General features: G+C 35.5%; 3 protein-coding genes across 4 annotated transcripts in view; 2 read left to right on the top strand and 1 right to left on the bottom strand.

Moving 5' to 3' along the window:
- The first annotated feature begins 2,266 nt into the window (after positions 1-2,266).
- On the top strand, positions 2,267-3,120 carry LOC127833447 (uncharacterized). The gene is made up of 2 exons (XM_052358716.1): positions 2,267-2,415; positions 2,660-3,120. The coding sequence occupies exons 1-2, from the start codon at positions 2,402-2,404 to the stop codon at positions 3,015-3,017; spliced, it is 372 nt and encodes a 123-aa protein (XP_052214676.1). The 5' UTR covers positions 2,267-2,401; the 3' UTR covers positions 3,018-3,120.
- A 2,532-nt stretch (positions 3,121-5,652) lies between these two features.
- Positions 5,653-7,880, top strand: LOC127835957 (zinc finger MYM-type protein 1-like). Its single transcript, XM_052362376.1, has 4 exons — positions 5,653-5,785; positions 6,328-6,703; positions 6,920-7,142; positions 7,390-7,880. Exons 1-3 carry the CDS (start codon positions 5,653-5,655, stop codon positions 7,107-7,109), a joined length of 699 nt encoding a protein of 232 aa, XP_052218336.1. The 3' UTR covers positions 7,110-7,142; positions 7,390-7,880.
- A 1,795-nt stretch (positions 7,881-9,675) lies between these two features.
- LOC127833443 (cell adhesion molecule 2-like) overlaps positions 9,676-13,840 on the bottom strand; it is a 42,178-nt gene continuing 38,013 nt past the window's right edge. For both annotated transcript variants that reach the window (XM_052358711.1, XM_052358712.1), the window contains exon 9: positions 9,676-13,295. In XM_052358711.1, coding sequence (XP_052214671.1) covers positions 13,128-13,295 — 168 coding nt within the window. In that variant the 3' untranslated portion in view covers positions 9,676-13,127. The remainder of the gene's footprint in view (positions 13,296-13,840) is intronic.

Here is a 13,840-nt window from a genome sequence, read left to right as displayed (position 1 = left end):
AAGCATCTGCCCCCAGATATCTATCTATCTATCTATCTATCTATCTATCTATCTATCTATCTATCTATCTATCTATCTATCTATCTATCTATCTATCTATCTATCTATCTATCTATCTATCTATCTATCTATCTATCTATCTATCTATCTATCTATCTATCTATCTATCTATCTATCTATCTATCTATCTATCTATCTATCTATCTATCTATCTATCTATCTATCTATCTATCTATCTATCTATCTATCTATCTATCTATCTATCTATCTATCTATCTATCTATCTATCAATCTATCTATCTATCTATATATCTATCTATCTATCTATCTATCTATCTATCTATCTATCTATCTATCTATCTATCTATCCGTGCTGACTTCCATACCGTATGCCCCTGCTCTTTCATAGAGTCTGTTGGTAAGATCTTAAAGTCCAATGCTGGTGCCACCCATTAGGTCAATATATGTCATCAGCGAATCTCAAGATGGAGATGGGTCTTTCACCGCTGGAGATAGAGGTGTTGTGGTCATGGAGAGTACCCCGCATTATCTTCTCAAGGAAAAGATTGAACAGGACGGGGTGAAGCAGACAACCCTGACGGACGCCCACTGATGTCCTGAAGAAGTCCACCTTTTGTCCGCTGAGAAGTAATGCACTGGTGGCGTTTCCGAATAGTTCCTTTCAATTATATGTCCACTTTTACAGGCTGTGTATACAAATGAGCCGTGCTGTTTGAAAAGGGGGTTTAATGCATGTGCGTAAAGTATCGTCCAAGATTAGCCAGTGCAGTCCGCAAAGGCTAATCAGGGACGACACTTTCCTCGTTTATTATATTTAGGCGGAAAGTTCCAGTTTAGGCGAAAAGTATCGTCCCTGAAAAGCCTATGCGGACTGCACAGGCTAATCTAGAGCGACACTTTACGCTCATGCATTAAACCCCCTTTTCACAGAGCGCGACTCAATTTTATATCTCATCCAAATCCAAGAAGTTACATAGGCACTATAGTTATTGCACATTGTTTACAAGAAAGTCAACAACCATAAATGGACATAATTAATATTCGCAACTTAATTGTTCATACCCAATTTTGCTCATTTTGTGACAATACGATTAAAGGTAAAGTAACATTTAAGTTACATTTGGTCAAATATATAATGATGCACTTTGTTTAATTAAAGAAAATACGCAAAATATGAGTGTTATTAAATTCTTTACATTTTTCATCCAATCTGCACCAATCTTTATTTTTATAATTTGCCAATAATCACCAGATGAAAAATCACGTGACATTTACGAAATGTAGGACAACAATAATAAAAGGTATTCCCATGTGTTTGTTGGAAAACAAATACGCATTGTGCCTATTGAAGATTTATTTTTCAACTTATCTATACCAATCTTAAACAGTTTATAAAGACAACAATATAGTTGCATTACCTATATTAATATTTGAGAAAAGGACTAAGTTGTCTAAAAATAGTAAGTTATTGCCCTTTAATAAATAATGTGCACAAAACCTAATTACCCTAAAATTGCACAGCAAACTACAGTGTGAATACAAGCAATATAAACAAAACACCATAGTGTTCTACCCATGTAATGCTTATGTGAATCCCAAGATACGTGCCTAAACAGAGAAGCTTCCAAACCCTACTTAAAATGAAGAGATCTTCTTCTGAATCTAAAACGAAAAAGACACCTTCATTACACGAAGAAATCTTCTTCTGAATATAGAAAGAAAAGACACCTTCATTACAAAGGCTGTTTCAGTGGTGTGATCTTATATTATCAAAGTTGCCACAGTAGCATGATACTCATTTTTTACCAGTTGTCGGGTGAGTTCATTTGACCAACATGACCATTTTATACGATTTTCGTAAGAACAAAGGTACGAAAATAACTTTACGGTCGCGACCTTGTTTTGCCCTTCTTGTTTTAAACACTTGTTCCTTCTTTTGCTCTGTTTTTTCACAGAATGCCGATTTTCAGCATGTACTTTGTAAAATATATAACATTATAAGGAAATATAAATTTACTTCATATTAATAATAAATGTAAATGCACTTTTTAAAACTTTCAGAAATGTTTTTTATTACATGGACATGTAACATATACCAGTAAATTGATTGTCATTTCCGTAAAGCCTTTGTTATCGTCAATAATTTGGTCGTTACGGTTTGCAAGACATTGTAAGGAGTCCTTATAACGCTGAACATTATCTATAATTATAAGGTCGTTACGTTCTGCACGACAATATATTATGACGTCATTACGCTATTTGATTTTTGACGCAATTGCTTAGAGACCTGACCGAAGAGAGGAGTCTCGCAAATCCAAACAGTATACGACTTTGGAGACTTTCGCAATAAAATAAAGTAGTAGCAAGTGTCAGATTTACCATGACACTAAACAAGTAAGTGTTTTCGAGAATTACGTTCATTTGCAAATAAATACATGCATGTATTTACATGGACGATGAAACGGCAAGGCGCAGCTAAAAATTAAACTAGATCAAAACATAAATTTTAGAAATTGATATGTTTATTTACCTGTGCGATCATCGTTTGTAACCGACAGTATATTAGAAACACACATAAAACCGCTTTAGCGAACAAATAGTATTTATATGTGCTTACTTTAATTATTCATACTTTTAGGTACACAATGCATCGTACTCCTCCGTCGAGTTACATGAAATTCCGCAAAACCACTTGGAGACTGATTGGCTCTTCGGTGTACTACGGAATGCTCATCCAGATTGGAACCATACAGGCAAAGGCCTTGCTGTGCCGTCTTTGCAGAAGCTACTTCCGTGACATCAAAACCGGCGATTTCTGGCTGTTGCTTGGTGGCCTTATCGTGCTGTTCAGTTTCTTGAACATTCTGCTGGCCGCCGCAGTCCGTCGCGTAATGTTCAGCGGAAATCCGGTCTCTCCCACCAAAGAGCACATGTGGTACTGCGGGATCCGCGTTGCAAAGGTCACAAGGTCCGGTGCAGTGTATGGATACATGTGAACTATTTGGCAAAAAAATATATAAAAAATTTTCTAAGACTAAACTTATTCCTTAAATATTTTTTAAATAGTCAGTCTAAATAAAAATAAAGCATATAACTTTCGAGGTCTTTTTTGTCTGAATGAGGTTTTCTCTTATAAATATTCGCGTTTTAAGGCGAGAAAAGTTGTTTGCTTTCATTTACCTAACCGATCTTGATTTGTGGGTGCCGACTCAAAACTTATTTTCATACAACAGATCAAGTCTACTGCTTAATTATGGAACAAAAAGTCGTTGTTTTCGACCAATTTTTTCACATTCGCTCATATCGGCTTAATTTAATAGAGATTTGGACAATTTCTGTCATTGATTATGTAAAGTATAAGAAAGTCGGGTACAGTTAAAAACGTAATGAGAAACAGCTTGGCGCACATAGCCGATTTGTATATGCTAATGGAAACAATGACCCAGAGCAGGCCGGCGCAGATCTAATTTCGAAATATTTCCGAGACTAGCATGGTTTCCAACGAAAATGATTCACTTGGGATAAAATATAAATTAGGCAAATGTATTGCCCATGTTTGATTAGGAATACGAACTAGCTTATTCTACAGCCATTTTAGTTAAACTAGCCAAATCACCTGCGACCTTTTTCTTCAATGGCGATATTTAGCGATTTTTGTACGCAGCCGTGGTCATTGCGAAGAAAGTCATCAGCAAGTGTTGTGTTGTTTTGCAAACATTTGACTGGAGTGATAACATGTTGTTTTTTTGTCTTTTTAATATGTTGCCCTAAGTTTTAACCCCACCTGAACCAGCTACGGAAAACGTAAGGTTTCATTAAAACTAGACAATGCACATGATATTCAGTGTAGACAAGCTATTTAACACTGGCATAGTTTCGTATGGAGCGCAACAATTTTCAGAATTGGTCCAGATATGATAAACGTTTTAGCATGGTTTTACAATAATTAGGCAAAAATATAATGCATAGTGTTTATCAATTCTTTTACAGCCACATAATGAAAACTGTCTCATCCCGGTGGCCATTTTTTCATGTGGAGCGTAGGAATTGGTGCATATATTATTGAGACAAATGTGACGCGCTTCATTTAACTTTGGCAGAACGTGTGGTTTTACAAGAGCATGCTTACAGCGGCGTAGACAGGCGTACTCAAGTACTCATTTGAGTACAATACGTTGTCATAAATGGAAAAATGAAGTGGTCGAAAAATGCAATAAAAACATAAACCTAAGGGGGTAAGGTCTAAGGCATTCAATAAAGTCAGTAATATTCGAAAAAAGTCACATGTTTTAAAGATCGGGTATTAATTCATTATTTACGATTTGCTCCATTCACTTGAAACAAAAAACACTAACAATAACCTACTGTAATCGTATGCGATCAACGGGGCACAAACTGTGTTAAGACAAGTAATAGGTAATCATTTAAGATGCTGGTAGATCTACATGTATCTTAATTACGCCCCTTGTATCCAAAAGTTTTTCACGCGGCAGTCTTCAAAATGGCAGATAAATATAGCCCGCCGTATTGTGATGTTTTTGCCGCTGATTTCCGAATCAATAAAGAATCGAAGACAGGGCTTTTTACAAAGGAATGGACCGACGTGCTTCATTTCATATTTCCTACAAGGTAGATTTCTATTTTAAATAACTGAAAAGTAAATGAATTGTCGCTAAACTTACGCCTTAAACCACAATGTTACCACAAGATCTTCCCGTCCATGAAATGTTTGATTTACTGTAGCATAAAAGTCATTCCAGATCTATTATTATTTTTTATGACAATGTTGAATTAAAAGAAGAAAAAAAAATGAAAAGATGTTTTTGTGAAATTATATCAAGCATTTTATTATTGATCTATATCGATATAATTTTTCTCAAGCATCTATGGCTCAGTGGTAAGAGCGGAAAACTAGAAATCTAGGGATGCGAGTTCGAATCCTACCCCCACCTAGACTTTTTTTGTCGTTTTTATTTACCATAACTATTGTTGAATTTGTTAAAGGATAAGCGGCGGCACCTTAAGAAAAGCGCAACCAGCCTGGTTTCAAAAGAATACCTGGTTGCGATATTCTCTATCTTCAGATGGTATAATCTGTGCACCATGTTACGTCTTTGCTAGAAAAGATGGTCGAAGCCAAGTGTTGAACAATTTGCCCCTGACAGATTGGTGCAGCGTGAGTAAAAATTGTAGACCGGCACACGAAAAGCAAGTCTCATAATGACCAATTAATCGCAGCTGAAAATTTCATCGCCGTTGCAAAAGGGAAACAAAAAGATATACAGCGTACTTTAGTATCACAGTACAAACGCCATGGTTGAAAAGAATAGAAAAATCCTTAGTGGCATTGTTAAGACAATTATTCTCTGTGGGAAACAAAATATTGCCTTGCGTGGCAACGAGGATGATTTTGGCAATTTAAGGGTGTTCTTACACTACCAGGCAAAGTACAACCAGGTTCTATTTGAACACTTAAACACATGCAATCCTAGAACAAAATATACTTCCCCACATATTCAGAACGAGTTGATATCCATCTGCGGTAAAATCATAACTGATGAACTGGTTGCTGAGTGCAATGATGCAGGTGTGTTTGGATTTATGACTGACGAAGCTACAGACGCCGCGACCATGTCGCTGTGTGTTCGCTTCGTGGACAAGACGACGTCGACCGTTCGGGAGGAATTTTTGGGGTTTTCGAGCACGACAAGTACAACAGGCGAGGTTCTGGCAAACGCATTCAGTGATATCCTCACTAAACTAGGTAAATTAGCTAAATTTTATTTAATACTAATAAATAAAGATTCAAAATATTGTCATATAAGTGCATATACATTTGTGTTAAATAACTCAGTCATGTCATGGGAAAGAGGGCACTCGGACATTTTCGGGATTTTGCGACCAGTGTGGCCTAGATCAGCCTTTGCATCCACACAGTCTGATCAGGACCCACATTGTTCGCCGATAAGTCGAAGAAGGCACATTTTATTTTTTATATCAGTTTTCAAATATTTATCAACATTATGGACGCGCTAGACGGCCTTGATCTACACTTTCTGGAAATTGACCAAAATGTCCGAGTGTACTTTTCGCTTGGCGTGTATCATAAAAAAAAAACAGTAAAAATGAGACAAAGACATGTGTCCCTTTTATGTTGTTTACAAAAACTTAATACATGTTTATACAAATACATTAATGATGATTAGTATTCTTGCGAAAAGCGTCTCTTAAGATTAGTAAGGGTGAGGTAATTTGTCCGTCTTTGGATGGAATTTTGTTATTATATATGCTTTTTTATTTTAACAGGTGTACGCCCTAAGAACATGCGTGGACAGGGATACGACGGGGCCAGTAATATGTCTGGGATCCATCGTGGAGTGCAGGCAAGAATCCGACAATTGATACCAGAGGCAGTGTATACTCATTGCAAGGCTCACTGCCTGAACCTAGCCATAATACACGCTTCGAAAGAAAGGTATGCTAAGAACATGATGGATACTGTCCAGCAGGTAGCCTTTGCCTTCAACTACTCCGCCAAACGACTGCTGTTGTTCCAGGAGACTTTGGCCGACGACAATATTAGCAAGGAGGCTATGGCAGAGGGGACAAAGCTGCGTTCTTTGTGCGAGACCCGCTGGTCAGCAAGGGCCGATGCTTTCCACACGTTCTTGGCCTCTTACAGGTTGGTTTTCAGAAACTGTGGTTCTTGCAGTGTCCATTCGTCAAACATCGACTTGCTCTTATACCCGATTTATAAAATTTCGTATATGCAACACATGAATGAAAATCTTAAATAGTGTAATGCATTCTTATGTATTTGTATTTTTAAATCAAATAATGATACCATACAATTAACGGTCTTAATAATGCAATTAAAAATATTTTCAACCTATTCTAGGACAGTGGTCACGGCGCTAGATCAGCTTTCAGCGGAGCATGGAGACACGAAGGCGGGCATGTACAAAATGGCTGTACTGACATTCGATTTTATCGTGACTCGTGGCAGTAGAGCATGTTCTACAGGCCATTGTGCCGCTTTCAAACGTTCTTCAGGCGGAAAAGTGCGATCTTGTTATGGCTGTGACTGACGCACGTGTAGTCTATACTTTACTTCAGATATGGTAATCATTTATAAATGTATATACATCTTGACTAAAGTTTTAGCACGAATACGAATTTGTTTTCAAAAGATTTTTTATATTTAGAATCATTAATTAAGAAAATGACATTTTTACGAACACGCGATACAATACAAAAATACAAAACTAGTATTATTTTGACATATTTAAACACATTCATCTTATATTTCATTCAATTAATTTGTGTACTTTTCATGTATTTACCTGAAGTATGTTTTCTTTTTTGAAGATTCAGAGCGATGGACTTTCAAGTGACTTCGTTTCTGGCATATACCAAGCTTTTAGGGCAAGCTTACCTGTCGACGAAAATGTTTTTTTCCGGGAATGTTCAAGATGGCGTCAGTGGTGGACAGATGCAGGCCTCGCTGAGCACCGCCCAGAGGCCCCTAGCACCCTTCAAGAAGTCCTAAAACTGGCAAGCAGCGACCTCTACCCATCCGTAAGAACGTGCTTGGTAATACTTACGGTCATGCCGGTTTCCACTGCAACCGAGGAAAGATCTTTTTCCGTAATGCGACGGGTGAAGACCTATTTGAGAAGCACTATGGGGACAGAGAGGTTATCTGGTTTGGGCCTTCTGAACGTGTATAGGGAGAAGGAGCTTGATCCTGATAGGATTGTTGACATTTTTGCTAATAATAAAAATAGCAGGTTTGCGCTGTTATTTAAAGACGAACATTGCAATCAGTAAATATTCAGAGGTTGCGGTTAGAAATGATGTTTTGTTATACTGCTTGTAGACACAGGTGGAAGTAACGTACCCAGGATAGTATTTTTCATATATATATTTTTTAGGAGCCCAATATATTCAAATTAATATATAAAATCATGTTTAATGAAAAAAAATTGACAAAGAGCCATGAAAAAAAATCCCCACCCTCTGATATTGGAATCATAACAAGGTCATTAACTAGACTTTATTATAGACCTGTCTTCGCGGGCCGCAAAAATGTCAAAAATAGCTTTAATCCAAAGCATCCCTTGATCCTACTATGGGCAATTGGACAACCTTTCAAAAAAAGTTAACTTCAAAAATATCTGTCCAGCCGTACACTCACAGTCGGTCGAAAACCGAGCAATATTTCGAGTCCGTTTGTCAACACGAATAAATCTTCTACAGACTTTCAAACAATATTTTTTAGTTTTTGCCCCTTAATCGATAGCTCCCGCCCTATTCCTTTGAAACAACGAAGCGTGTCAAATAATGCATGCATATGCAACCACACACCCCTAAAAACTTATTCCAATACAATCAGAATGATAAGTAATTTCCATTTATTCACATTTATTAAAACATCGTTGTTGTTGTTGATTGGATATTTATGTGCCTGGCTCTGTCAGTGTAATTCACTGCTAAGCCGGGTTCAAGAGCGATGGCTTCTTTCGTTTTCAAGTAAATCAAATTTAGAGTTAAAACAGTTGTTGCAAAGAAAATATAACATTTTGGAATTAGTTTTTAGGGGTAAGTGGTTGCATATGCATGCATTATTTGACACGCTTCGTTGTTTCAAAGGAATAGGACGCGAGCTATCGATGAAGGGGCAAAAACTCAAAAATATTGTTTGAAAGTCTGTAGAAGATTTATTCGGGTTGACAAACGGACTCGAAATATTGCTCGTTTTTTGACCGACTGTGAGTTCACGGCTGGACAGATATTTTTGAAGTTAACTTTTTTTGAAAGGTTGTCCAATTGCCCATAGGAGGATCAATGGATGCTTTTGATTAAAGCTACTTTTGACATGTTTGCGGCCAGCGAAGACAGGTCTATGATAAATTCTAGTTAATGACCTTGTTATGATTCCAATATCAGAGGGTGGGGAATTTTTTTTTCATGGCTCTTTGTCATTTTTTTTCTCATTAAACATGATTTTATATATTTATTTGAATATATTGGGCTCCAAAAAAAAAAAAAAAAAAAATACTATCCAGGGTACGTTACTTCCACCTGTGCTTGTAGATGTATAGCAATCTCTATTTGATTGGTTAAAAGTAAAACATTGACATTTGAAAGGTGCATTTGTTATGTGTTAAACCCTATCCTTTGTGCATAGGAAGCAATTTCAAGGGTCCGCCGATGTTCTATTTTTGCGTAATGGTATCATATCCGAGTTTATCACGTCATATTTTTGCACTATAATATTGTCTCTCTAGAATGCACGTACGGCTTTATAGAGATCAAAAAATTACGGGGGAGCATGCCCCCCCCCCGTACCCCCCTAGCATACCGTTTGAGTACAAGGAAAATCAGCCCAGCTACGCCCCTGGCTTATATGTTCCATCAACCTGACCTAATTTGTGACCTCACGTGACCCAGTACATATTCGGTCGAGATATCATTTGGGACAAACGTTATGGGCAAGTTTCAATGAGACAATGCATTAAATGTGGTCGATGTGTATGAGCTAAAAGTTTAGAGCAAGGAGGACTTAAGGCACTCAGAAAAGCTCATCAAGAACTAGCGTACCTCAGTCCTTGATCTCAAAATATCTACTAAAACTACCAACACAAGAACGTGTAAAATTATAGTATTTTATTATTATATTAATAATAATTTTGCATCGGTATACGGAATGATATATATATACAATGACTAAGCATCAGCATGTTATTTACATACAAGCACATTTTTTATGAAAAAAGACATCAAACTATTCTTTACAAAATAATATCTTTTCTTAAGACAACAATGCGACATGACCACACATTCAACACACATATGTATATATTGCAGTTTTTAATAGTAAAAAACAAGAACAAAAAAGAAAGAAAGCGTAATGCAACATAAACATGACCTGATCCACACATCCCAGATAGTGTTCTTCTTTTAACAAATACTTTTTAAATGACAATTCTTTGCTAAATTAACACTCACAATCCTGTAATGGGATATCCTGGATAACCTGCTAATTGAAACCAAAATAACCCATTTGATGAAACACAATACTAAATTATGATACCTTGTTTCAGATGACCTTGGCAGAAACCTATACTGCATGTTATACTATTATACTTGTAATATAAAAACTCAAGTACATCAAAACGTTTCTACCATTTGCATATGCAACAGATATTATAGAACAATTGGTTACTGGCACATACAAGTTATTTGGTAAACTCATTAAATGTTCAGCGTAATTTAGCAGATTGCATTTTGTTTAAATGTTGAACCTATTTTGATCTCTACCACCACAAGTGCAATGTACTTGCATGTACTAGTAAAAAAGAAATCTACATGTACTAGTCTAAAATAACAAGGCTTTTTTGCCAACACATGAAAAATATATTTATACGAGACCTACAAATGTAACAAAAATCCACTTAACATACAGTATTGCAAGATATAGAACATGGCAGTAGCCATTAAAATGCTTTATGAAGTTAATGAAGTGGCATTAATGCGTAACCATGTGTATGTACAAAACCTAAACAACATTCAAGAACATATAAAATGTAATAAATTTATACATTATACATTCACTCGGAGTCAGTATGGCCTGCAATATCTGTCTGCTTTGAATTTCTAGAAAGATACCGCCATTTATACACTTTAGCGTTACATTAATGGTCCCAAAGTAAAATCTGATGTGTTAGTTTATTTTTCTTATAAAACTGAATCGTAAAAATTTAATATTCTCATCTACGGAACAAACTAGCTGCACTACATCATTTTAACAAACAAATTAAAACATATTACCTTAATTTTAAATAATCTAAAGACATTCTACAGGCTAACTTTTGTTAGTTAAAATGTCAGACCTAACCCTTTAAACAAGAACACATTTGAACCATGTCATGGAAAAATGGGTCTTATCCCATATACAGCAAGAAAAGCTCCAGACCAGCCTGTGAATTTCTCATAGTCTAGGCAAGAGCTTTGCTGTCCACTATGGCCATGTAAGGAATCCTGGTCTAATTAGGAGACAAGGTAGCTACGGACCAGAATGCCAATACGCAGGCTGATCAGGAGATTTTATTCATTAAAACCCATTTTTTCATGTTGTTCCCATTGTATGTCTTGGAATGTTACATTTGGAAGCCATATAAGAACAGAGGTGATATCCGAGATACTGGATAAATAAAACACTTTGAAACATGTAGCTGCCTGTCCATGCTTTTAATTTTAATAGTCATAATTTCTTCGTAATTAACGATTGAACCTTATAATATAGGCTTAATAAAATGAAAAATTTCTATTGAGATTTAATTTTGTTAGCTTAAAAAGTGCAAACGCCATTTAATAATTAAAATAAAAGCATACAAAAATGAAACATACTTCATAGATACTGACAAAGTTTGATTTTTAGCATAACTTCAACCTAATGTACATCAGTAGTTATGGATGAATAAAATTTGTAACAACAAATTTAACTTTACTAATAAATGTTGACTTGATGCTGAAAACACATGGGTTATCTTATAAATCTATAATTTTTATAACGTACATAATTTTTACCAAAATATCTTTTAGGGTCATATACTTTTTCACAGATTGTTTTGGAATAAAAAAGGAATAAAATATTTTAACAGCGCAATAAATTACCACACCAGCTTTTAAAATAAGCTTTTCATTAACTGAATCCAGAAAAACCATCATCATCTCCTTCTGATATAGGAAAAGCCTTCAATAGCAGTATACTGCCAATAATTTTCTTATTCATATTTTGGTACATTAGATCATTTGGAAATAAAACGTCTATTTACATTATTTATATACATGAAATTGCTAGCTCCCTTGCAACGCACCATACAAGCAATTTATTATAGATTTCTTCTATGACAAAAAATACAAAATATCCAGCCCCAAATGACTTCTAATTACTATTCTATGTTGGAAGACCATCCATTCACAAACAAGAAAGGAATCTGTAGTCAATTATATCAGTCACTATGAACATTTTGATTATCATCAATGTATTAATCACTTCTGGTAGCTTTGCGCACAGACTTGCTTACCCTCAATATTTCACATACATGTCACAGTCACTTAATTTTAAGGTTCTACATTTTAAAAAGAAAACTTTCGTAACCTGTCTCCTATCTGAATATTATATATTTTCTACAGAAAACTTTCGTAACCTGTCTCCTATCTGATTATTTATATTTTCTAACAAAAAGAATCATGAAAACATGTATGATTTTAAACATTCATTACAAATGGAAGTTGAAAAAGACATAAAGATTCAAAGCTGCAAAGCATTAAAAACTGGGTATAACTGTTTCATTTCATGCAGTCACATCAAAATGAACACAATTTTTAATGCCTAGAAAAATTCGATTTGAAGATAACCTGTGCTGGGAAAATTATAAATAACATTTTAATGAGAGAACTGGAATGTTTTGCAATGATGAATTTTTAAACAACAAATGGACAACCCTTACTATAAAACATTATTCATGATGACAGGTACATTTGGATATGTGTAATAAAATGAGAAAATGTTGAGATAACTGAACAATTCTGTCAAAATAAATGAACAAAAACAAACATTTAAAATAAAAAAGCAAATTTTGTCTGCTAAATCAGACTTTTATAAAAGTCCTGTTACTACTTTACACCACTTAATAATATTTGGAACAAAAAGGCTCTACAATGTGACACTTAACTAGCAACTTCTTGACGAAACAAACACTTAAGTGTAAAGCAATTTTTTTCTTGTCTTGCACACAAATCCACTATGTCTACATGTCAGTATGAAATGACCATATTCAGATAACTAACATCAATGGTCAGATCTTTCAGCATTCATACCATTATAACAACAGAAAGAAATTCCCTTCATTAGACCATTAACAATGCAAACCATTGTGAAAATAGTAAATACTGGCGTTTCAACAAATTCTAGACACTGATTTAGTAATCAGTAAGAAGTAAGTAAAACATTTTACAATTTAATAATTAAAACTTTTTCAAATCTTGTGTCACATTCAGTTAAAACAAGGTCAACGTAAAGTTTCCGCTCATGTCCGCTATACTCGAGGCAGGCTCCCAAGGTTAATGTCAGCGTACTGTGTGCCGCCGCTGTTGTTATCGTAAAGCTGTATCGGTCGTCGACTGCCTGGCTTGTTGTCAAACTGCAGATCTATGTAGGTCAAGCCATCATCACGTTGTTTAATGTGGTCAGTGCTGTCAAAAGACTGAAAAAAAAACAAGTTCATGTGTATATTTTATAAGGGACACTGACTTCATGAATTTGTTATCCATTATAATCTCAACAAGAAATGTGTTTGTCAGAAACACTATGTCCCCTTCTGCGCCGCTTTTTTTGTTGACCTTTGACCTTGAAGGATGACCTTGAACTTGACCTTTCACCACTCAAAATGTGCGGCTCCATGAGATACACATGCATGCCAAATATCAAGTTGCTATCTTCAATATTGCAAAAGTATTCATAAAATTAGCGATTTTGGCCACATATATTTGACCTCTGACCTTGAAGGATGACCTTGACCTTTCACCACTCAAAATGTGCAGCTCCATCAGATACATATGCATGCCAAATATCAAGTTGCTATCTTCAATATTGCAAAAGTAATTGCAAATGTTAAAGTTTGCGCAAACCAACCAACCAACAGACAGGGCAAAAACAATATGTCCCCCACTAAAGTGGGTGGGGGACATAAAAAGTACCAGTATTAAAGCATAATATGATACTAAACATTGTCCCCCTTAGAATTCTGTA

The sequence above is a fragment of the Dreissena polymorpha genome, chromosome 6, assembly GCF_020536995.1.
Source record: "Dreissena polymorpha isolate Duluth1 chromosome 6, UMN_Dpol_1.0, whole genome shotgun sequence".
Lineage (NCBI taxonomy): Eukaryota > Metazoa > Mollusca > Bivalvia > Myida > Dreissenidae > Dreissena > Dreissena polymorpha.
This window is presented reverse-complemented; position numbering and strand designations above follow the sequence as displayed.

Coding starts and splice junctions, on each gene's coding strand:
- LOC127835957 (XM_052362376.1), top strand. CDS start 5,653: ATGTCGCTGTGTGTTCGCTTCGTGGACAAGACGACGTCGACCGTTCGG. Junction 5,786..6,327: donor TGATATCCTCACTAAACTAG/GTAAATTAGCTA, acceptor TTATTTTAACAG/GTGTACGCCCTAAGAACATG. Junction 6,704..6,919: donor ACGTTCTTGGCCTCTTACAG/GTTGGTTTTCAG, acceptor AACCTATTCTAG/GACAGTGGTCACGGCGCTAG.